Source organism: Neofelis nebulosa, chromosome 1 (genome assembly GCF_028018385.1).
Source record: "Neofelis nebulosa isolate mNeoNeb1 chromosome 1, mNeoNeb1.pri, whole genome shotgun sequence".
Taxonomy (NCBI): domain Eukaryota; kingdom Metazoa; phylum Chordata; class Mammalia; order Carnivora; family Felidae; genus Neofelis; species Neofelis nebulosa.
Window position 1 is genome coordinate 33,172,351 of NC_080782.1, and position 26,721 is coordinate 33,199,071.

Below are 26,721 nucleotides of genomic sequence, written 5' to 3' on the forward strand. Positions count from 1 at the left end.
ACAAATATCTCATAAAGAGTTTTTATCCAGAATATAGAAGAAATCCTTACAACTCAATCATTAGATAACCCAAATGAAAAACTGGCAAAATACTTGAACAGGCCCTTCCCAGAAGAAGATACACAAATGTCAAATAAGCATATGAAGAAACATTTAACATTACCAGAGAAATGCATATTAAAACTACAATGAGGGGAGCCTGGGTGGCTCAGTTGGTTGAGCATCCGACTGTTCATTTCAGCTCAGGTCATGATGCCAGGGTTGTGGGATTGAACCCTGTGTTGGGCTCTGCGCTGAGTGTGGAGCTTGCTTAAGATTCTCTTTCCTTCTGCCTATCTCTGCCACTCATGCTCTCTCTCTGAAACAAACAAAAAAAATGTTTAAAAATGAGATATACTATATATACATCCACTAGTTAAAAAACAATGACAATATCAAGCTTTGACAAGGATATAGAGCAACTGAAACCTTTAAATACACTGCTTGTCAGAATGCAAAATGGCACAGATACTATGGGAAAGTTTCAGTTTCCTGTAAAGTTACACATAATTTACCATAAGACGCAACAATCCTACCTCCAGGTATTTAACCAAGAGAAATGAAAACACATATCCACACAGACCTGCAACATATGTACACAGCAGCTTTATTCATAAGAGACCACAACTTAGATGTTTATCAACAACCTAGATGTCCATCAACATATATGAATAGCTACAAATTGTGGTGTATCCATACAACAGAATAATACTCAGCAATAAAAATAAAACATATTGCCAATATACAAAATAGCATAGATGAATCCCAACATGGGTGGATTTCAAAAGTATGCTGAACAAAAAGTGTCAGACACAGAGTAAATATTGTATGGTTTATTTGAAGTTCTACAAAAATCAAATCTAATTTACAGTCACAGGAAGTATAGTAGTTGAACAGTACTGGTTGTTGGAGTGGAGAAGAACTGACTGCAAATGAGCATTAGAGAACTTTTTGGGTGATGTAAATATTCTATCTCTTGATGGTATTGGGGATTCTGTGGTTGTTCACATTTGTTAAAACTCCACAAACTGTAGGGACACCTGAGTGGCTCAGGTGGTTCAGTGACTAACTCTTGATTTCAGTTCAGGTCATGAACTCACGGTTTGTGGGATCGAGCCCCACATCAGGTTCCACACCAGCAACGTGGAGCCTGCTTGGGATTTTCTCTCTCAAAAAATAAATATTAAAAAAAAACGCAAAAAACTCTAACTGTAGACTTATAACATAGGGTGCATTTTATTATATGTATATTACACTTTTAAGAAAGTTGACAGGGTAGGCAGAGAATTTGATTTATTTTACATTCTTTCATTCTAATTAAAGTGAGTCAATGGGGCACCTGGGTGGCTCAGTCAGTTAAGTGTCCAACTTCAGCTCAGGTCACGATCTCACAGTTCGCGAGTTCAAGCCCCGTGCCAGGCTCTGTGCTGACAGCTCAGAATGCTTCAAAGTCTGTGTGTGTGTCTCTCTCTGCCCTTCCCCCGCTCGCACTCTCTCTCAAAAATAACATTAAAATTTTTTTTAATTTTTAAAAAATATTTTACTTATTTTTGAGAGAGAGAAAGAGTGTGAGTGGGGGAGGGGCAGAGAGAGAGGGAGACTCAGAATCTGAAGCAGGCTCCAGGCTCCGAGCTGTCGGCACAGGGCCTGACATGGGGCTCGAACTGATGAACTGTAAGACCATGACTTGAGCTAAATTCAGACTCTTAGACCCACTGAGCCACCCAGGTGCCACCCCCCCACACTTTTTTTTTTAAATCAAGTCAATATTGTGGTCTATGACAATTCCAAGTGAGTAGATCTTTTAAATATTCTGAAAATGTTTACATATTACCTTGCAATTAACATTACCTTAAAATTAACATTCCAATAACATAGAATTACCATGATTAAAAAAAATAATAAAATTAGAAAAAAATTCCCAATTTGGTTTTTAATTTATCTCATGCTTTGAAATGTAATTTTCATAGGGTGCCTGAGTGGCTCAGTTGGTTAAGTGTCCAACTCTTGGTTTTGGCTCAGATCATGATCTCACAGTTCCATGAGATTTAGCCCCGTGTCAGGCTCCTCGAAGATAGCACAGAACCTGCTTTGGATTCTCTCTCTCCCTCTCTCTGCCCCTCCTCTGATTGCTCTCCCTCTCTAAAAATAAATAAATAAACTTAAAAAAAAAAGACTAAACAAATTTATTTCTAAAAAAAAATGAAATATAATTTTCACCAATTTTTGTTGGAGTTTGAGGAAATCATAAAATAATACCCTTTGTCCCCTCCTGTCTTCTTTTTTTTTTTTTTTTTTAAATTTTTTTTTTTTTTTTTCAACATTTTTAATTTATTTTTGGGACAGAGAGAGACAGAGCATGAACGGGGGAGGGGCAGAGAGAGAGGGAGACACAGAATCGGAAACAGGCTCCAGGCTCCGAGCCATCGGCCCAGAGCCTGACGCGGGGCTCGAACTCACGGACCGTGAGATCGTGACCTGGCTGAAGTCGGACGCTTAACCGACTGCGCCACCCAGGCGCCCCTCCCCTCCTGTCTTCTGAGCCACTTGAGAGACCAAGTCAGGCAAATGGAGATTCAGTATGTCAGATTAATTGCTGAAAGATCTAGGTTAAAGGATGTAATTTAGGTTTGTGCCGAAAATGGCCACCTAATAGCTAACCCAGAATTAGACAGACCTGCTCACCAAAGCATGGGCAATCCTACACAACCACAGAGCAGAGAGCCTTCACTGCAAAGTTTACATGTCTGGCAAGAGAACACAACATAGGCTCCACAAACATGATAAATCCCAAAAAAGGGGTTTGCGTGTCCAGTTCTTTATCCCAAACACTTTTTCCCAGGGAGGCGGGAGGGATAAGGGAAGGGAGCAATTGCTTGCTTAATGGATGTCCAAAGAAGCACCGTGAAAGGAGGCTACCTCTGCCCTCTGACTTCCCCACGAAGGGTAGATCAACATTTCTCCACCTTGACACACACAGCAAGTTCACATACAACACTCACAAAGGCACAATTCATGGTACACCAGCCATAAGGCTATCCAGGGCTACTCCTTCCCTTCCCTTCAAGGGGGCATATTTAATTGCAAGTGACTAAAGTGACATATTTCAGGGGTGCCTGGGTGGCTCAGTCGGTTAAGCGTCCGACTTGGGCTCAGGTCATGATCTCGTGGTTCATGAGTTCGAGCCCCATGCCGGGCTCTGTGCCGACAGCTCAGAGCCTGGAGCCTGCTTCAAATTCTATGTCTCCCTCTCTCTCTGCCCCTTCCCTGTTCACACTCTCTCTCTTTCTCAAAAATAAATAAACATTAAAAACAAATTTTTAAGTGACATATTTCACTTTAATTTACTTTGATAATGAGTAAATCACAAATTTCTGTATTTTATTACTGGTATTAAAAAAAAAAAACAAAAACAACCCTTACTTTCTCCATCCTAAAATGTCATCAGTTACAAAGTACACCCCACAGGCTCGATAAAAGTCTCTCAGAAAAAAACACATTTAATATACCCATTGATTTAAAGATAATTATGGAACTATGGTTCTTGTGTCAACTCATAACTCACTTAGATACACATATGTCATGAAATCAAAGCTCAGAATGGCTGGTCCAGAGTCAAATTAGAAAGGTGTGTATATGTGTGTGTGTGTGTGTGTGTGTGTGTGTGTGTGTGTGTTTTCAGGCTTTGTGAAAAAGCCTCTATACACACACATACAAACTTTTCTTACTGCTGGGAACGGTAGTGACAAGCTTTTGATGTCATTACATAAAACATAATTTTCAAACTGAAGAGGCTATCCTGGTCAGTTATAAGCATGAAAACTCTTAGCTTTCTCAGACAAAGCTTCTTTAGTTAAGTCTTCATTATAGTTTTACCAAATAACATCAATTTAAAAGTCTTTATGCTAAGACTACTACCATAAAATTTTGCACCTAGGTCCCAATTACAGATCTGGGTTCTGTGATTTATACCTTGCATGATTTTTCAACGTGTATGTAGTATTTATTAGCACATTTAGGATAAATACTCTAAAATCTAAAATCCTGTCATCTACAGAATAATATATGGATTCTCAAATTATCAGGCATGACCTGGATGTGTGGTGTTCTGACTAATGAGTATCTATGCCATACAATTTTCAAACAAGAATAATATAAATTATGTTCAATACAGTGTTTAGTGTTATTTCAGAAGGTATATTAAACATCTTAAATTACATCACTGTAGCATCAACTATTTTTCTTTCAGACTCAAAAGTATTTGTTAGTGAAGTTAACAGGTTTAGCAAATGTCTGTAGATCACTATTCACATCTTTACAAAATGATATATGCATTTTTCTCCTCATGCATAGAAAATACTAGCTGAGAATCTTTTGGAGCATGGATAAATGAGCTGCCTTCCCTCTCCATAATACAGAAAAAACACTAGGTTCTGTTAACAGAATTTAGTGGCTACATGCCTTCCATCCTGGGTCTGGCCTCTTTTGGGGCTGAGGCACAGATTTTATGCCAAGAACAATCCCCCCTGTTATGCCAAGAACTGATAACCATCTGTCCTATAATACTAAAAGTAGTGACTTCTCACTTTCTGATAAAGATTACAAAGTTCTCCTACCTTCCTAAAATCAGAAGAAACTGAGGTTAAATATCTCCATACTAATTCAAGTTCTTCATAGAAATAGCTAACATTTACTGAGTATTTCCTATGCAAGATACAAGGTGCTTTACATATTTTATTTTCACATAAGAAAAATTAAATAAATCAAATTTTTCAAAAGCTAACACAGAGGCAAATCTTTACAGTGCAGAAAAAACTATTTATTCACAAATTACACGATAAACAAAAACCCACTTCTCAAAACCACATACCAAAGGGTGAATGCTCACTTCTGTATATACTCAAGTATCTACCCTGTGAGAATATCCTTTATTAAACAAAATAAAATGTAACTAATATTTGTGTTTTTCAATTACTCTAAAACTAACCTAACCACAGCTAACTTTCTGATGTAACTTTGAGGGAAAATATAACACTCTGAAAAAAAAAAAAAAAAAGAGGTAAGCATTCCACTAAAGGAAACATTTTTTAAATCATCTCAGAAAAATGTAGACCATTACTTACATGCTCCAACAGGTTAAGGTAAGATTCTTTAAAACAGCTTACTTTCATCTCTGACAAGGAAAAAATTAATTTTACAGCAAAAATAGCTTCCTGAGTGTCAGAAGTAACAGGACCCAGTAGTTCTATATAATTGTACTATAATATATGTGGTATAAAAATAACTCATATTAGCAATGACAGTATTGATTTGTGAATGCGATCGTGGCCTTTCAACGAAATATTTCTTTGAATATATTCTTCTCCACTCATGGGATTGTACTGTTAAGTCATGTTTCAGTTCCTATGTATGTCATGCCCAAGATATATACATTCACTGACACTCATACACATTCCTACTTTTTTAGAAAGACATAATTTAGCTATTTAAAATTGTAATTTAATTGAGTAGTTCCAAAAAAGTTATCTAGAAAAAGAATTCCAAACCATCAGCTGGAACGTTAAAAGCAAAAGGTAAGTTTTTTTCAGAGTTTTTAAGCTTTTAAAAATAAGAAGAAAATACTACTTTCGACTGGGCCAGTGCAGCAGTACAATTTGATATGACATATCTATAAAAGCATTTTTCAAAAATGCACATCTTAAACATGACTCACTTGTGGTAAGGAATACTCTATCTACTTTTACAACTAAAACAATAAAACCATCATTGTGACATTGATCAGTATTTCACATATCTAATACTGAAGAAGGCAACTACCATTGTTGTAATAATTTTGAATTCAAAATATAAGCACAAATCAGAATGAAGAGAAAGTCCAGAAAATGTTTAGAATGTACACAGTTGCATGCATTTTCAGCCAAACTTTCAAAGATTCCAAAAATAACCAAATGACAACTTTGAATCAAAATAAATGTCAAAAAATATTTGAGCTTTGGGAGACTTCCTCTAATGCAACCAGAAAAACAGAATGAATAGTAAGTAACAGGAGTATTAGGAGGGAAAGAAATCACCAACTTCCTTTATCGTGAAACAAAAGCCAACGAGTCAACATTTTAATAACACTGGCCATCAAGTTATTCACTATTAGAGAATTCACTTTTCAAGTTGTGTCTTTAAAATGCGTTCACTTACATTTTTGGATTATTTTTTTAAGTTTATTAATCAAAACTCTGTACTCACTGTACTCACAATTCTAACCTTAAGAAGTTTAAATCGTAACTTATCAAAGCACAGCCCAAACACTATACAATAATTCTACCATTTATTTTTTATACGCCTCATCTGCAGAACTCATTTTACAAACAGGAGTTTTATTCTGTCTCTCCACAGTAGATGTCCCTAGGCCTCAAACTTTAAGAGCAATCAAAAAGCCAGATTCAAAGGGTTCCTGCTACTTTTATCGGGCTTTGATAAAAACAGAGCCATCTGGTGGTGTAACACCATCTTCCTTCTCAGTGACCGTCTCTACAGTCCCAGAGGCCGAAACAATAACCATTGTCTTATTAGCTGAAACTGTCTTCTGTTTCTCCGCAATTGCTGCACAAACAGCAACAATCTCATCACTTTCAAAGTCATAGTCGGGGATTGACTTTGGTGAGAAATGTGTCATTTCCGCTGACGCGTCACACTTCTTAATCTTCTGTGCTACCTTCTGCTGCTCCTGGAGTGTTCTTGCCCAAGAAAGGTCTTCTTTCCATATTTCAGGGTTCATTGGATAGATGTGAAGGGCTACCTGAAAACTTCGAATTGCCTAAGGGAGATAAAAAAAAAAAATCAGAGTTTTTCCTTTGCTTTATTTTAAAAAATGAGTGGATTTAATAGAATCCACAATATCTCCATCTATATCTTTTTTTTTACTATATATGTATATATATGATATATAATATATAATATATATTAATATGTATATATATGTATGTATGCATATAAGATATATACATATATATCTGTTTAAAAAACATATTAGAATGCAAGGATAGACATTTAGGCTGTACCCTTAACACTGCATGACGATTATGATGAAAAAAAAAAAGTTAAAGAAGTGTGAAAGAAAGTGACTGACACATCACTGCTGAGGAGTAAAAGTCCACTGAAGTACAATTAAGGATATGGTTTAAGACAGAGCGAGTGCATTGTTCAGCTTCTGCAGACCAGCAAATATAAGAATCTAGGGATTTCTTGACTAAACCACGATCAGGAAGGTACCAAGAATGCCTACTTCTGAAGCCAAGAGCTTAGCTCCGCATAATACTAACATGTATTGACTGTCACAAGAGACAAAGGATATTAAAGAATGATAAAAGGGTCAATTGGCCCAGAATATATAACAATCATAAATATATATGCATCCCAACATCAGAACACCTAAATATATAAAGTAAACACTGACAAAAGTGAAGGGAGAAATAGTAATAAAGTAATAGCAGGAGACTGCAATACCCAAATCCCAGTAATGAATACAGACAGCATCCAGAAGGAAGATCAATACGGGAACAGAGAGCCTGAACAACACTATAAATCAAAGGGACTGAACAGACATATACAAAACATTCCACCCAACAGCACCAGAATACGCACTGTTCTCAAGGACAAACAACATTTTCTAGTAAAGATCACATGATAAGTGGATAGCACCACATGTTAGGTCACAAAACAAGTCTTCTTAACAAATTTAAGGTGACTAAGATCATACCAAGTATGTCATCTTTTCTTCTTTTTGAGAGAGTGAGTGAGTACAGGAGAGTGAGTGGGGGAGGGGCAGAGAGACAGAGGGAGAGAATCTTAAGCAGGCTTCACACTCAGCTTGGAGCCTGACTCGGGGCTTGATCTTACGACCCTGAGATCATGACCTGAGGTGAAATCAAGAGAGAGACAGACGCTTAACCAACTGAGCCACCCAGGAGCCCCGTTTTCTGACAACAACAGAGTAAAACTAGAAATCAACAGAAGAAAAACTGGGAAATCACAAACAAGTAGAAACTACACAACACAATCTTGAACAACCAATGGGTCAAAGAAATCAAAAGGGAAAAACATCTTGAGACCAATGAGAATGAAAATGTAACACATTAACATTTATGGGACAGAGCAAAAGTAGAACTAAAAGGGAATTTTATAGAGATAACTGCCTGCATTAAAAAAGAAGAAAGATGGGACGCTTTGGTGGTTAAATTGGTTAAGCGTCTGACTTTGGCTCAGGTCATGGTCTCAAGGTTCGTGGGTTTAGGCCCTATATCAGGCTCTGTGCTGAGAGTTCAGAGTCTGGAGCTTGCTTCAGATTCTGTGTCTCCCTCTCTCTTTGCCCCTCCCCTGCTTTCTCTTTCTCTCTCTCTCTCAAAAATAAATAAATAAAAACATTAAAAAAATTTTAAAAAAAGATCTCAATTGGTAAGTTAAATTTACACTTCAATTAGAAAATGAAGAACAAACTAAGTCACAATCATTTTCCAACAGCCAACTTGTTTTGTTTTGTTTTTAATTTTTTTTAACATTTATTTATTATTGAGGGACAGAGAGAGACAGAGCATGAGCAGGGGAGGGGCAGAGAGAGAGGGAGACACAGAATCTGAAGCAGGTTCCAGGCTCTGAGCTGTCAGCACAGAGCCCGACGTGGGGCTCGAACTCACAGATTGGGAGACCTGAGCCGAAGTTGGACGCTTAACCGACTGAGCCACCCAGGCGTGTTTTGTTTTTTAGTTTCATGTTATTTAAATTCCAGTTAGTTAACATATAGTGTAATATTAGTTTCAGGTGAAGAACTTAGTGACTTAGTGAATACTCAACTCTATGTAAAAACCTAAATAATTACTATTGGGGCTATCCCCAACTATTGACTTTTAACTTACTACCTGATCTATTTATGTAAGTATTTTCTTGTGTTTTTGTCCAAATATATACATATATAGGAAGAATGGTTAGATGTTACAGTTTTTAGCATGTTTTCAATATATTTCTCATAGTGACCCTTCCTTTATGACATTTTAAGTATAGTCATTTTTTTCTTACCATTCCAGTCTTTCAAAAGAATATCTTAAGTTGACATAAAAATTACACTCGATTTTTCCAAGTAGAGCTCTAAAAAATTACATTAACTAAGGGAAAAAAAAATAACACTTTTAATCCCTTTAAGAATTTCACAATTTTAATCGGCAGAACCATATCAACAGGAAAAAAAATAAGAGTTGAACAACTGGTTCCCTTATTCAAAACAACTTAAAATATTAAGCAATTTTACTTTTACCGACTGGTTGAAAGCATTCTACTGTGTCACCTGCAAGAGTTTCTTTCTCTATTGGGCAGTCTTTGCTAAACATTACATCCTATGGATTTTTTTCCACATTACCATAGACACTTAACAAGCAAAAGTGATAATGCTTTGTAAGTTTTTAAATAAAGGAGAAATGGGGGGAAAGTATTGTGTAATAAGCTCCATTTGTTTTCCTGTTAACCTATAGAAAACAAAATACCATGAATTTCTTTTCTCCAACTCTGGTATGATTTAAGTCTTCAGGTAGAAAAAAAAAAAAAAAAAAAAAAAAAGGAAAATGGACTTCGGTTAAACTGGTTTCCATCAGTGTGAACCTCATTTTGGATTATCATATTTAAGTTACTTGAAACCAATTATTCTCTCATCAAAATTCCATATTTATGATTTCTGAGAATTTGACACCTTTTGGTAAATAGAAATAATATTTACAAGAGTACCAGAAAAATCTAAGTTATCTATAACTTACTAAAGCCATTGTTAGTAAAGTTAAATTCAGGTTTTACCAGTAATTTCCTTAGCCTTTAAAGAAACCATTTTTAATTTTTTATTTGTTGTTTTACTTCTACCTGTAAAAGGCAAATAAAGCCTTGAAACAATCTTAGTTAATGACAAACAAAATCTGCCAGTACTAGATTAGATTTGCAAACACTCTTGAGGAAGTCAGCTGCCAGGTATATGTAGCCCTGCCGAAACAAAAACAAAAACAGGATAATCGTCTTAACCACCTCTCATCTATTTAGCCTGTGCTTCCTACAAGTTATGGTCCAGACAAGTTGAGAAATGCATTACGTACCAATTAATAACAAAACAACACAATAAGTATTCCACTTTCATAAGCTTCTATCCTGCCCCATTTTCCCCTCACTAAGCCTGACAACTTTTCCGTCTAAATATTTATCATCATTACTCTCCCATACTCTACTTTCTTCCTTCCCTTACATAATCTATTAGGGGTTTTGTCCCCATGTGTTACTGGCATCACTTTATAAGTGGAGACCTTAATGTTGCAAAAAACTAACCTAAGAGTTGCTTATTTTATATGTATTTCAGTAAGGTTTACCAAATGCCATTTTTAAAAAATTTTCATGATGTCTAATACCTGAAAAAATATTCTGACTCTAATATAATTGATGTTTAAAATGGAAAAGATGGGGGCGCCTGGGTGGCTCAGTTGGTTAGGCGTCCGACTTCAGCTCAGGTCACAATCTCCCGGTCCATGAGTTCGAACCCCGCGTCGGGCTCTGGGCTGATGGCTCAGAGCCTGGAGCCTGCTCTGGATTCTGTGTCTCCCTCTCTCTCTGCCCCTCCCCCATTCATGCTCTGTCTCTCTCTGTCTCAAAAATAAATAAACGTTAAAAAATAAAAAATAAATAAAAAAATAAAATGGAAAAGATGTTCAGTAATAACTTTTATCTGTGTTTATGGATTAATACCTTTAAGAGGTAATTTGCTATTTACTCTCTGCATAGACATGATAAATAGCTATTTACTTTTTGGTTCAGCTAATCAAAAACACAACAAAACAAAATTTCATCATTATAATAACCTGACTTCATTACCAGGACTATCTCTCCTAATCCAAGCTGAGCACGTCCCAAAGTTTGCCAAGACTCCCATGAATGTGGGTTTCTCTGCACGGCCATTTCAGCTGCATGCACTGCAGGGAACATTTCATGAAGAGACATTAGGACCTATAACCAAAAAGAAGAAATAAAACCTGTCAGCAATTTTCATAAACTAGCAAACTACTAATGAATAACCATATGCAAACAAATCTTTTCATTTAAAAAAAATATTTTTAGTCTGGTAAATATAGCACTTCAGTAGTTTGGACCCACTCCTCTGCCCATCAGGGTCAGGAACAAATATTCTTCTGCCTATTCCTAAAATAACTATGAAAATGTAAAACATCTCCTTTTCAGTCACTGAACCCTGTTGTCCATCTGGTCAAAATAAGGTGGTCATACTCTAGCCATGGTGGCTCAGAGCTATTTGAACTCTTAATTCCACTTCTGATTGTTCTATTTATGATGTGGTTTTCAGGAGATCCCAGGTCTCATTGTTAAATGAGACAAATTTAAATTTGTTCAACCACTACCCTATAAACATCTTCCTGCTACAAAAATCACTTAAACATTCCACAGGCCTCCCCACAACTGGGTTCTCCAAACCATACAAAGCAGAAAAATAAGGAGTTCTAGAACCTTCCACTTCAATCTATGGGAAAAGGCTAGATTTTAACTATCATTTTGGGGACCATTCGCATTTCATAAGATTTGTAACACAACTATCATTATCAGGTTCCAAGTTAAACAATCTATTTCATACAGTTCACCACAAATACTGCCTTTAATATATATCTAGTCAAGACTGAAAATTAAAGACTTAACCAAATGAAGGTCTTCGCAGTACTTCATCCAGTGGACATAATTTGTTTGAGGTTTTCTTGGCTGATCTAAAATCAAAGTTGATAAAGAATGTGCCCTATGTTTGAAAACATTACCTGAAAGATACCTGTAAGGTGTGTAGATCAAGGCTGAAGCGCGACTACTCCCTGCCAAAAATATGTTTGATGCTCTATTAGAGACTTTTTACGTCTTTTGGATAACTTAATCCAGTTGCTCAGAGATTTTCTTTACAGACTTTCCCACAAAATATTAGAAATGTATTTTTAAAATTCAAATGTTATTTTTAAAAATAAATTGAGTCTATTCTGACCTTTTGCTAAGGACTAGGCCATTTTTAGAGACATATCATCCGGAGTCCAATCCACCCTCATTCTGAAGAAATGAAGTTATTGGTCAGTCCACTATAATTAATTTCCAAGGAAAGCAAACACATTTCATTTATTTAAGAAATCACCAGTGACTTCCTAAAAGATAGCCATCTGTTCATATCTTACCATAGGCTGAAATTAGTTAACTTCGTTGTGAAAAGAAATGAATTTCTAATGTTGTGCAAGAGGCAGAGCAATAAATATGGTGACATGTTTTCTATAAAGGAAATATTGAAAAAGATTTAAAAAGACATATTTGAGAAAGAAAATGGAAAGAAATGCTATTTTGGTTCATTTCTATTCACCAAACAAATATAAACATAGTACAATTTCATAATGGAAGTGAAATTCTTCATAACCATTACCTGTGATTTCATCTCGTACAGGGTAGCATCATCTGGGGTTAACTGCAGTGCTTCGTCCCATTTTTGAATCGCCTCTCGATACCTGTGGTTGTGAAGTTACATTAGTATCTTATCTTCACTAAATCCTTGAGAGTACATGACCAGATGTTAAAATCAGGTACTAAGGAATAACTGTGTATCAAGAAATAGCTCTATTTAAGAACCGATGACAATAATAACAATGGTACAAAAGCAAGAAAATTAAGAGATAAAGGAAAGGGTGGCAAAAGAAAAAAAGACAAACATAAATTAAATAAAAGGTATCTTAGAAGTCTTTTTCCAATTTTATTTTCTGGGCTGAGAAATCACCACCAAAATTTCCCTCTTTCTCATCAACCTCAACGTGCAAATGTTGTCATGCATGTTAGATGTATTGCAAAGGACTTTAATGAGGAATTTATAATCCAGTTGTAATCCTGGGCTCGGCTGAGCAATCTAGGCACAGAACAATTTAAGAAGTTGTCTGGTAATTGCGTAAGGATTCTTCAGATTTAAGCTTCCTTGTCCGTAAATTCCAGGAACTCGGGGACTAGTAACGCACGGTAAGCTTATAACAAAAGGGGTCAAATGAATGATAAACAGTACAGGGATGGTGGTTTCCACCACCACCTTTTCACCGACGTTCTCCTAGTCAGGTTTCTCTTGTGAGTTCCAGAGCTGTGTGGTCAACTCACATCTCCACAAAGACATGCCACAGACACCTCAGGCTCCCTCTGCCCAAAGCTGGTTTTAGCACGCCACCTGCCAAATCTGTGGAAGCATCGCAGCACTTCCTTTTGTAAATAAAATGAAGGCACTACTGAGTCCTTCGTGTTATCCAAAGCAGGCATCCTTCACAAGTGATTAACTCTTGTTATCCTTGAATACTGTAGGAGGAGAAAGTTCTATTTACCAGAATATTTTCCATTATGAGCTGAAACTTTCTATCTTGTACCTTTCCCCCAGTGCTACTAATTCGGCTTTCTGGCACTAAACAGAAAATATATAATCCACTAGTTTTAATTCTTGGCTACATACAGAATGATCTAGGGAGATTCTGGAGGGGAAGAAATACACAACACGACACACACACACACACACACACACACACACACACACACACACCACACAGCTGGCCCCTGCCTCAATCAACTAAAACAGATATTCTCAGAATAGGACCCAGGCATCTATATTTTTTAAACCAGGTAATGCTAATAAACACCAAGGTTGTGAACCATGGAAAATATCTTTCATAGCGTAGTAAGCCCTATCCATGTGCTGCCTTCTCTTGAATCACTCATTATTACCTGTTTTCCAGACCCTTATTTCCTCTGTATGTGTTCTTCTCCACAATTTCCTACTGGAAATGTGAAGGTCCAAACCAAACATAACGACCAGAATATGGGCTAATATGCACTGATTATTATTTAAACAGAGGGCGGCGAAATAAAGAAATAAAGGCAAAATTTGGTAGAAAATACAAAGGTGAAGAACATAAAAAAGTACGTTCTGTTTTCACCTTGCTATAGAGTTCCTTTACTAGTAGTACAAACGGACAACGTCACATCCAGGGGTCTTACGCCAGCCTGACAAATGACAAATGGGCTACCGACACCTTAAAATAAGTTTGCCACAGAGCCAACTCCATGGCCAGCAGCAGGGGTGAGGGCGGACATGATGGGAGTGTGCTTTACAAAGCCTGCCTTAGCTGCCATGATAGGTTGTAGCAGTGGCTACTGCTATTTTGTAGTAGCCGGCTATATATAACTATAAGCTGAAGATTCATCCCACAGGGCACCTGGGTCGCTCAGTCAGTTAAGTGTTCACCTCCTGACACTGGCTCAGGTCACGACCTTGTGGTGGTGAGATTGAGCCCCACATTGGGCTCTGTGCTGAACATGGAGCCTGCTTGGGATTCTCTCTGTTCCTCTCTGCCCCTCCCCCACTCAGCTTTCTTTCTCTCACTCAAAATAAATAAATAGACTTTAAAAAATTAAAACAGAAAAAGATTCACCCCGCAAAAGCTGGTAGTCTTTGTTTCCAAGCAAACCAAATGTGAACATGCAGAGAGGCTATCACAACTACTGCCTGGACCATGGTTAGTATCTTCTTCAGGGGCTCTTGCTGAGCACTGAAGAAATACCTGTTTGAAAACTGTTGAACTCTGAGTGAAAGACTACTGAAAGTTTAGGAACAGTGAGGCCATTATTCACCTCATTTTTATGACCTGTTGCCCCAATGGTCTATGTTTCTCTCTGCCTCTGCCTGCATCGCAATATTGTGTCACAAATCAAACCTCTGAGAGCTCCGTTAATTGAGAATTATTTCTTTATTAGGGATTCTCCCAAATTCAAGCATGTATCTAGAGCCAGGGTCCCCAAAGTTGAAACAGGCAGTGTCACTGGCTGCTGTTTGTCAGTGCTCTTCCTTCATCTCACTCTGAGATCCCTCTGGAGTGCCCATACGTCTCTGCTTTCCACATATTCGGACACTTCTGCACGGTGTCAGGCTATGCCCGTAAGCATGGCCGGCACAGGTGTTAAATGGCTGCCACATGACTTTCCTATAAACTCTGTGCTCAGCAGGTGATGGACACGGGTTGGTTAAACAGCAGTGTCCCACTGCTGGCTCCTAGTTACCCTGAATGGGAATCTGAGACTCACAGATATTTTTAGATAATTCATACGTTAATGTTAGCTTAGAAACTGCCCACTGAACTTCAAAGTAAGGCATTTAATGTATCTTTTCAGGTACCATTAAAATTTCTTATTTATGAATTCTCCTGTTACTAAACACCATCAACTATCAGAATTAATTAACTAGCTGCTTCTGTAGGGTCACCACCTATCAGATCACACTGCTTGGATTCATGTGCTAACCTCTCAAGGATGCCGTTCTTATAGTCCTTCCTTTCCCAGCCCCCCAGATAAAGTAGCCTCCTTTAAGCAAAACATACTTTTAAAAAAGAATGATGGCAGAGAAGAGATGCATGGGCCTCACCTGGTACTCAAGCTAGGAAAGGAGAAGATGAAAAGGGATCTACAAAGAAAAAATGAGAAAGTCTGAACTTCACTGTTGGACTCTTAAGGGGATAAAAACAACAGCTTGTGGATAAGAGAGAAAGGGAAGGAGGAGGAAGGCATGATCCCAGCGGACCTCTTCCTTCTTTGATCCGCACACGGACATCTAGTGTGGTGGCCCGGGACTCCAAACCTATGCTGGCAACTAAAACATGTGGTTGGTTCACACAAAGCATTTGATTTTTTTTTTTTTTAACACAAAATGTTCTTAAATCTGGCCTTCCTTATATTCTATACCTGAGTAAATGACGACAGTTTTGACATAATTGTTTTGATAGAAAAAATTGCTTCCCAAACACACGAATAGAGAAGAACCAGAAAGGAAACTGCACACGCGCGTGCGCACACACACACGCGCGCACACACACACAGAAATTAAAGACACTCATAATTTCACCAAAAGATGACAACCATAGTTAACATTTTTATTGTATATTCTTCCAAGTGTTTTAATGTATATCATACATATGAAACATTATTTTGTCTTTAAATTATCAAACGCTTCTCTCTATAGCATAATGCTTAGTAACTGATTACTACTATTTCAATGCAAAATTCATTCAAATAAATCCTCTACTGTTAGACATTACACTTAAAGAGCTGCTAAGAGTAAATCTTAAATGCTCTTACCACAAAAAAAAAAAAGGAATTATATGAGATAACGGATGTGTCAACTTATCTTTTACTGTGGTAATTATTTTGCAATATATATGTTCATGAAATAATCACATTCTCCACTTGAAACTTACACAATGTTATACATCAATTATATCTCAGTAAAACTGGAAAAAATTACCCTTTGGCCATTACAATGATCTTTTGGAAGGAAGTGGGCCAGGAATAATTATTGAAGAAAATTGTATTTTGGAGATCAAATATACTACACACATTATGTTTGATGTAAAACTGACTGGAAATGAGATCACCTTAGACGGAAGGTTAGTCTAACTTAAGATAGCATTTTCATTGATTTCCTTTAATTAACAAAAAGCCAATGAGGGAAGAAATAAACACTATATTTCCTTGTCTGTACTACTCCCCTTCCAATTTTCTATTGATATGACCTGCCAGCTTTACAGGAAACATAACTTTAGTTGCCAGTTGGTTTGGTTCTTAAAATTAGCCATCTTTATGCTAATCAAAAATTCAAATGGCACTAATACTCTTTGATAAGATTATGTACACCTAAAATACAAATCATATTTAAGCTGTTCAATCCTCAAAAACTAGCTTACCTGTTTAACAACTAGAATGATACTTTTAAAATATTTACTTTAGGTCTTACAGAAAAGGGGGAAAATCCTTACAATGAAACACAAATAAGCAACCCTCTCGTGTCCTCTTCTCAATCTAGCCTTCAAAACGCATGCACATAAATGAATACACTTAAAAGCTCCACTTCAAATGAACAATGACTTTCAATTTGCACTGTGTAAACAATAAAAGAACATGTACATGAACACTATTCTCAAAACCTCTGTGAGGGACAAAGACAACTTTTTTCTCTCAAAAACTTACAAATAAAAATAACAAACCTCTAAACAAAGGCCAGTAAGGAAATGTTCTTTACAGTGGGAAAAATCAGCTCATGTGCACATGCCCCCTAAAACCCATCTGTTACTTACTTGGTTAACAATATACTCCAAGAAAAAAGGGGAGGGCTTGGGAGGGGGGAAAATGCCTTTTTAAATGCACATCCTGTTTGACCCAGCAATTCCATTTCTATAAACCTTTCTTTCGAGCTGACCTGGATGTATGCACACTTCTATCTCTGAAAGGCCAGTCACTATATCATTCGTAAAAATTAAAGATGAAAACATCCTTTCTCAAAAAAGAGATGGCAAGGTACATTTTAATACATCATGCAATGAAATACAAATACCCCATCATATCCAAATCTTTCTGGTTTGGTTTCTGGTTTTAGATAGAGTCTAGTTGTAGACTCTGGTTTTAGAGTCTGGATGGTTAAGGGATAGTATATGGCCTTTTTTTTTTTTTTTTAAAGGCAGTTCTATACAAAATAATCTCTAAGATATATTAAGTAAAAAAGGCAAGGGAGAGAATGGTGTATATATTTAGAATATCAACATTTATGATGTTTTAAAAGATATATACATACACATGCTTATAAATCTAAAGATTATCTTTGGCAAGATATCAAAGAACTAGTAACTGGTTTCCTGTGGGAAAGTGAACTAAGAGACCAGAGGACAGGAGTAAGGGCAAGATTTAGTCTTCATTGTATAGCCTTTGTTGGTATTGCATTTGCTTTTTTTTAAATCATGTACATATGTTACTGTCTTTTTCTTTTCATTACAAATTATACAAATACATTAAACAAACCATGGATTGGTTAAGTTCATACAGAGAGAGAGTAAATGAGAAAGAGAAAAGATACCAGGGCTCAAGTTTTCAAAATTCAGAGGTCAAGCAGAGAAGGAAGGGCTAGCAAAGATGACTGAGAAGTTGAGAAAGAAAGGAAGAAATTCAGGAGTGTGTGTGATTTCAAAGAAACCAAAGAGAAGCCTGTCACAGAGAGAGTGCCGGGTTGTACCTAAGAGAGATGCAGCAGCATGTCAATCATTGGTGACACTGACCAAACAGCATTCCTGGAAGGGCAGGAGTGGACACCAGACCGCTGAGCAAAGTGGGAGTAAGAAGTAGGAACAACGAATGCTGGCAACTCATTGGGGAAGTCTGTGAATACCAAAAAGGGAAATGAAAAGATAACTAACTAGGAATATAAAATCCAGAGAAGGTTGACACAGATCTCTAACATATGTCCAGACCGGACTTATCATCATCTCCCACTCCAGACTTATTCTATGCTTGCAACCATGGCTTAGAGAACAGCACCACCGAGTCACTGAGACAGAATCCCGGAGTCAGCCTTGACTACACTTGCCCTGCCCTAGGTTACATGAGTCGTCAATTCTCTAATTCATCCTTTAACTCACTGTCACTGCTCCTATTTAGTGTAAGTCCTCAGCCTTCCTTGCTGGGATGATCAAAAATTCAAGTAATGATTTTTAAAAATTTTTTCAATGTTTATTTATCTATGAGACAGAGTAAGAGCAAGGGAAGGACAGAGAGAGGGAGACACAGAATCCAAAGCAGGCCCAAACTCACAAGCTGTGAGATCATGACCTGAGCCCAAGTCAGTCGGACGCTTAACTGACTGAGCCACCCAGGCGCCCCAAGTAATGACTTTCGTTGGCCTCCTTTCGGCTGGAACACTGTTCGGCCTGTTCTTCAGCTAATTCCAATGTGTCTTTCCTGACTCTGCCCTGATGCCCTCTCCTCCCAAAAATCATCTCAAATACTCTTTAATGCTTCTATTTCCCCATTTAGTTAAATGCCCTTCTTTTAGATCATCCAAAGAACTCTCTAAATAGTCCTCTTTACTACATATCGAAACAGTTTCTGTGTATCACCCACAAAAGATGTTTATTTAATATTTTCTTTCTGGCATCCATGCTTAACAAAAATCACCGAATACATATTCAGTGAGTAAAATATATATATGAAATTAATATGCCAGACTAATTTGGGTGAGGAGAGTAGAATATAAAACAACAAATGTCAAATGATGTTGAATATAATTTTATATTTGCCAAATCAGAAAGACTTTTTAAAAAAATTTTTAGAAAGACTTCCAGCTTTACACAGCTTTAAATTTTAATTTAAAATTTAATTCGATTAGATTTTTGATAAAAAGAAAAGCTGCATATATTAAAATGTAATGTAACTCATTAGCTGTCTTCCAGATATAGTTGATTCTCATTCCTGTAGTTATGTTCTATAAAGCTGCTGTAAAGACTGAATTAGTGAATACTGAATCACGGCTCATAGGGGAATACAGGGTTAAGTTTCTGCAAGCCTCTGGTCATATTTGTATCAACTGATTAATATACAGCCTTGTTTTATGTGCTCCTGTTTAAAGACATCTTATTTAATAAATATTGCTGATTCATTAACATTGATCTCACAGCCCACAGCACTGTAACTCATGCCTGGACGAAGCTTACTGGACAAAGCTTACTGAATGAACACATGTAATTTCTCTGTAAGGCACATCACAGCCTTCTTGTCTTTAGGAACACTAGACAGCACTTCTGAACTATACTTCGGAGGCGTTTTAAACAGCAAAATCACCAACAAAGGGCACAAAAATGTGGAAAATATAACACTAGACAGGCCCCAAAAAGGGACACTTGTTTATACAGTGTGAGAGCTGAAACAAGAAGGCAGAGCACCTGCCGTGTTGGACTCAGCTGGGAATACACACAGGAGGCACTCAGATTCTCTCAGCTCTGCCGATGTCCACTAACAACTGTGAAAGCACCGTGAGCACTGATTTGGGGGTTACCAATATATTTGTGAGTGGGTAAACTCATAAATGAAGAAGCCATGAATGAGGTTTCACTGTATTTAAGAAGAAATGTTATAGCATTTTTTCTATGTCAAATAAAATATAGCTACAAAGGAGTATCACTTTCACTAATATCATGACAGATTTCTAATTGATTTCTATCAATTTTACATCCTTATGTGGAAACATCAAAATAAATTTAAAAGCTATTTCCATACAGCTACATTTTTATCAAATCCCTAGTGAATATTAAGATTCCTCATTATTATATATTATCATTAAATAATTTTATTTCCTCCTTAAAACCTATGTCATCAAGAACTTTAAACTTTTCACCTTATTTTATATTGTGTTTCTAATAATATTTACAGTAATTGTGCCCCATGGGCACCTGGGTGAGTCAGTCCAGTTAAGCATGACTTTGGCTCAGGTCATGATCTCATGGTTTGTGAGTTCAAGGCTCCCATGGGGGGTGGGGGGGGGGGCAGAACAGACCCACTTTGGATACATTCTCTCTGGCCCTCCCCCACTCATCTCCCCCTCAAAAATAAATAAACATTTAAAAAATAATAATTGTACCCCAAAATGATAGAAATAACTTCTCTGGCTGAATTTATATTTTCATATTGGAAGTGGTTTTCTTTTGTTCAGGATATATTTGAAATTAAAAGTTTAGTTTGCTTCCTTGATTTTATAAACATTTTCATATAGACGTTATAATGATATAGAAAGTAGTTTTAGACAGGTTTAATTTGAGTGAAAGTTGTGTGATTTCCAATGTAGGTAAATCAGGTTCCAACTTTTAGACAATGATAAATTTTCTGAATTAAACAAAAAAAATTCCTCAAGTTATTTTGAGGTTTTTCTGTCTAGAATTTGGAGTAGCATTCTGAAGAAAGCAAGGACAAAATAATGTGTAGCTAATACAACGAACATTCTAATAAGGAACCTAATTTCCATAGCTCAGAAAGAAAGAAAAAAGGATCTGCAAGAGGCAATAAAAGAGAAAAAACATAATTATTGCATATCTTCTCAAGACATACATATTTAGTGAAAGGAGGGCTGGATTGGAAAGAAGTGCTGAGATAATGCTTAGAGTAGAGTTCCTGGGTGGTTTTATTAGGCAAGGGAAAGATATAAATATACTTTAAATTCCAAACTGCTCCGAGTTTTAGTCACTATCACTTATTAAAATTACGTGGACTCAGGATTAGGCTGAATCATAAAGCCCACTTTCAGTAATAATTTAAACTATTTACTTACACAAAAGAACAAACACATCTTAAAAGTTTTTAATTTTTTATTATAGACAAGAACAAACAATTCAGAGCAGATCAACTGCCTCTGGAAACAGTAGGAAGGAGCTCTGAAATTACATAAAGATGTATGCACACTGAATAAAGGTCATTTTCCAAAGCAAATTAAAACAATGATGCCAACTTCTACGTGGTACAGGATGTTCCCTAGTTGTTCCTGTATTGAAAGCAATTGCCCTGGTCTACTCGTTGCCATACTAGACAATGAGTTTTCTGAAACAAGTAAAAAGTCACAATTTTAACCTCCCAATTTCTACTTCAGATATAGAGATCATTTAAAATTATTTTATCACCTAGGGGTGCCTGGGTGGCTCAGTCCATTAAACATCTGGCTCTCAAATTTGGCTCAAGTCAGGATCTTGCAGTTCGTGAGATGGGAGCCCCAGGTCAGGCTCTGCACTGTTGGTGTGGAGCCTGCTTGCGATTCTCTCTCTCTTCCTCTCACTCTGCCCCTCCCTCTCCCTCTCTCTCTCTCTCTCTCTCTCTCTCTCTCTCTCTCTCAAAACAATTAAATAAATTTTAAAAATAAAATTATTTACCCCCAGATTATTCACTCATTGAGCATACACACAAATGTCATAAGTAATATTCACTAGAGGGGCACTTGGGTGGCTCCGTCAGTTAAAGATCTGACTTCAGCTCAGGTCATGATCTCACAGTTTGAGAGTTCAAGCCCCACATCAGGCTCTGCGCTGACAGCTCAGAACCTGGAGCCTGCTTCGGATTCTGTGTGTGTGTGTGTGTGTGTGTGTGTGTGTGTGTGTGTGTCTCTGTCCCTCCCCCTCTTGTGCTCTCTCTCTCTCTCTCTCTCAAAAAAGTAAATAAATAAACAAATAAATTTCACTAGAAATTAATTCCAGTATCATAGAAGAATTTGGATCAAATTAAAACATGTAAGTAAGTGGGCAGGACTATAATAAGTGCCTTATTTTAATGATAAATATATGATAAAATCATGAAGTCTGCAAAAGGCAAAACAATAAATAGGACTCCCTTCCCCTAGCTAAACCAAATCACCCTGCCTTCCTGCTTCCTCAGACAGGCTCACTGTGACTCCCTGTTTACATTTACTTCTGTGTTTGTTTAAAAGCTCTATGCAGGGGCACTTGGGTGGCTCAGTCGGTTAAGCATCCGACTTCGGCTCAGGTCACGATCTCACGGTTCGTGGGTTCGAGCCCCGCATCAGGCTCTGTGCTGACAGCTCAGAGCCTGGAGGCTGTTTCAGATTCTGTGTCTCCTTCTCTCTCTGCCCCTCCCCCACTCATGCTCTGTCTTCCTCTGTCTCAAACATAAATAAACATTAAAAAAAATTTTTTTTTTAAATAAAAGCTCTATGCAGACCAAGGTAAATGCAGCTAACACAATAGGACCTAACATATATCAATAATTTCTAAAGGAATAAGGCAGACACAAGTGGTCTACAGTCTTTGTGAGGTAAAGGAGGACAATATGGCCTGAACCAGAAAACAGTTGCCACTGCCTAAGCCAAAGTTTTAAATAACACAGCTAAAGACGTAGTCTTAAGCCTCCTAATGTATTTCAGTATATTTGGATAACCTAGCAATAAAAATAAAGAATGCTTTTGTCCTCAAAAAGATACACTATCTGAAAAAAGAGAATCCTAATCATCACTCCAGACTTTCTAGTCCATAAGATAAAAATCCTAAATAAAGAATAAATTAAATCCAGCAACTTATTAAAAAGTATGAAGTCCACATGACCATGTAGAAAATACCTCAGAGAAGCATTAGAGAAACTTCATATGTAACTGATAATGGAGGGAAAAAGGTACATGACACTCAACAATACTTAATACCCATTTTGACTATTTATAACTATGTCACCTAAAGAGAAAGTGTACTTCTTTATGGGTGATTTCAAGCTTAATCTCTAAATATTTCCAAATGTTATTACAGACACAACATGAAAAACTTTGGAAATTTGCTATGTTCTTCTGTCTCTGAAAAATTGACTTACTCCTTCATAATAATCCTCCTACTCGTAATATTCTAAGAAATGTAGTAGTAGCAAATTCTGCAGGACTTGATACTAGTGAGTATATTTTTTCCAGTATTAGCTTATCAGTCCAATCTGTTTTCTATGACACCCCATCCCCACCTTTGCTCCCTGCTGGCTGCACATTTGCCCATTCCCTACCCACGTATCATGTTCCTGTTCATGTGGGCTGAGCAGTACACAAACATAAGCACATCTAGGATTTCATTCCTCCTCCTCTTCACTTATTCAAAGGCTCTCTCTCTCCAAGACCAAATTAAAATTCTGTTTATCATGAGGACCATGAGTACCACTTACATGACCACAGAGTAACACTTTTATTCCCATAGTATTTGTTTTACAAAGTACTTTCTGTACAATCACTTAAACAACTATTCTCACGAAAAGTTCATTCACTTCGTGCTCATAAGATTGGCATTGCTTGTTCTCATTTTACTGATGAGGAAACAAAGGTAGAGAGCAGCTACAGGACAAATGGTATTAACCCTGTAAAAGCCATGATCTGAAGCTAGTTCAATTACAAGACTAATACTTTTCCAACTACCCCATTGTTGTCTTCCATTGAATTTTTCTCTAATTCTTCCATGCATTTTTATCTTCTCTTCACTAATGAGTTCAGGGACCAAAAGGTAGATTCACTTGTATCTACAACACCCAGAACATGGCCAGGCACACAGAAGGTGCTAATATTCCAGATTCTATCTACCTCATTTGTCTTACCTTCTCCAAAAGAAGTCTTAAAAGACAGCAAAGAAAAGCATGAAAGACATGAAAAGAGGAGACAAGAGCTAGTATGATGAAAATACCTCAGAAAAAAAATGGAAAGAAATACAAACAAATTTTACCTTACAACAAAAGCAGAAAATAGTTTAATTCTTACTTTGTTCCATCTTACCACTCCAGATACAGAAATCACAAGAAATCCCAAGACAAGGGAAATGGGAATATGGGTAGAAAGAACCAAGAGATTAAAATTCTAGGTAGAGGGGCACCTGGGTGGCTCAGTCGATTAAGTGTCCAACTTTGGCTCAAGTCATGATCTTGCAGTTCATGAGCTCAAGCCCCACATCAGGCTCTGTGTTGACAGATCAGAGCCCAGAGCCTGTTTCATATTCTGTTACCCTCTCTCTGCCCCTCCTCTGCTCACGCTGTCTGTCTGTCTCTCCTTCTCTCTCTCTCTCTCTCTCTCTCTCTCTCAAAAATAAATAAACATTAGGTTTTTGTTTTTAATTCTAGGTAGAGGACTTTAAAGCCCCGGGATGTGTGAGGTTTCAGGAGTCTTTGTGGCTTTTGAGGAAGCAGCTGGTCCAGAGACCAAGGTCAGCACAGCAAAGGTCCATGAGTATTTTAGGTTTTGTGGACCATACAGTCTCCTTCACAGCTGCTCAATTCTGCTGTAGCACAAAAATCAGCCACAGAACGTCATCATACACATCATCATCTTACACAAATGTGCATGTCTGCATCCAATAAAACTTTATAAAAACAGGCCGTGGTTTGCCAACCCTTGCACTACTTGGTCCAACCACTGTTTCTGTCACATTTATCAAATATCCTTTTTACTTTCAGTCCTATTTTCTGCCTAACTCAACCAGGAACATTTATCACCCCAAGGTAGGCATTTATATCAATTTATGGAGGCATTTTGGTTGTCACTGGAGGCCTAGTGACAAGGGTTCAGGGATGTTAACATCTGGCAAGGCAGAGGGCCACCCTGACCGACAAACACCAAATGCCTGTCGTGCCCAAAATGCCAACAGCACTACTGCTGAGAAACAGGGTGGCTTACCCCACCCCCGCCCTCCAACCCCAAAGCTGCTTACATTATCACAAAGTACAAAGTAAACTAAGAAGTTCGAGATGACATTGACCATCACTAGTTCTGTTTCCTCTTTTCATTAGGCAGCATGTTGACACAGACACACACATAAACATATACATGTGCAAAAACAGGCACACAGATTTGAGGGGGGAAAATGTCCACTGCACCCCCCCAAACTGTGCTGCTTTTATTTTGAAGCCATTGGCATTGGCGGCAGCAGAGGCACAGCTAAGTGAAAAGTGCTTTCTGCCCACAAAACATGCAAAAGTTTAAAGGAACACGTGAGCTGTTTTCCACTGGCTAGAGAGAAGCAGCAACCGGTGGGCACTTACTTCACTATCATAAGCTTACTGAATTCCCTCTCCACCCTCATTTTTCATTTCTCTCTTTGACAGACTTCCCCTGGCCTACAAATAAAGGGTGGCACTGCCCAGGTCCTCCATTTGGGGATCGCAGGAAGCCTGGCACGTAATAACATCGATGGTCTCTCCTGGCTCCTACAGCATATCTCTTAATTCAACTTCAGTTTGGAACGCACCGAACAGACACAGCCCAGCTGCGGCTGTCGGATAGGAAGCATTAAGAGATAAAAACTTGGTTTAAAGTCACTATGGTTAATAAATGACCAGAGTCTGACTTGGCCAGTTTAAAGACAACCTTGACAGTGTGCTGGGGAACCAGCCAAGGCAGGAAGCAACTAGAATGGCTGCAGGGCCTGCGTAGGGGCAGGGTGAGACAATACCCTATGCTGAGGTAAGGAACAGCTGGTGAGCAAGCCAAATAAGTTAGCACACTCATTTATCAGACAGAAATGTCAAAGTGTTTAGCTACTTTGCTCCCAATTAGATTTCCAATTTATGACAGCTTCAGGTTTAATGAGCTCTATAGTCATCAGCTTATTCATTTAATAAACATTTATTAAACATCTACTCTGGCCCAGGTAGTATTCTGGGTACTGAGGCTGTAGCACTCAACAAGATATAAAATGACCCTACCATTTTTCTAGATCTTACATTCTAGAATGTTCACAGGCAGGAAGAAGGCAGGGAAAAACAACAAGCCTAAGTTAAAATATGGTAAGTGTGATAAAAAAAAATAAAAAAAAAACAAGCGGGGGGGGGGGGGATGTGAAAGGGAGGTCACTGGATGGCTACTCTGAACATGTGGTCAGAAAAAGTCTCTCTAGGAAGGCATCTGAGCTGCGATCTGACTAACCAAAAGTGGTCAGCTAATTGAAGATCTGGAGAAAGTTCACTCCAGACAAAGGAAGAGCCCAAGCCAAGAGAGGGCCAAACACCCCCAAGTTTTGAGGAAATGAAAGGAAACCGGGATGGCTATGGAGGAGGAGGAAGGGGAATGGGAGGTGTAGACCCAAAGCCCCGGCTCTAACTGTACGTGTGATGAGGAATCTGCAGAGTTTTTGTGCAACAAACATACAGACTTGCTTTACATCTTGAAAAAATCAGTGAGGCCCAGAGAGAGTGGTCTGTAGGGGTGTAAGAAGGAGCACAGGGAGAGCAGTTAGGAGACTACTTGAATGATGCAGGTAAGAGATGACAGGGGATTAGATTAGGAGGACAGCCACGAAA

At 37.7% G+C, this 26,721-nt stretch overlaps 1 protein-coding gene across 7 annotated transcripts in view; it reads right to left on the reverse strand.

The window, feature by feature from the left end:
- Positions 1–4,836: 4,836 nt before the first annotated feature.
- TTC33 (tetratricopeptide repeat domain 33) overlaps positions 4,837–26,721 on the reverse strand; it is a 39,324-nt gene continuing 17,439 nt past the window's right edge. For all 7 annotated transcript variants that reach the window (XM_058718368.1, XM_058718339.1, XM_058718350.1 and 4 more), the window contains 3 exons: positions 12,509–12,590; positions 10,927–11,058; positions 4,837–6,850 (listed from right to left, as the gene is read on the reverse strand). In XM_058718368.1, the coding sequence (XP_058574351.1) occupies positions 6,497–6,850; positions 10,927–11,058; positions 12,509–12,590 (568 nt within the window). In that variant the 3' untranslated portion in view covers positions 4,837–6,496. The remainder of the gene's footprint in view (positions 6,851–10,926; positions 11,059–12,508; positions 12,591–26,721) is intronic.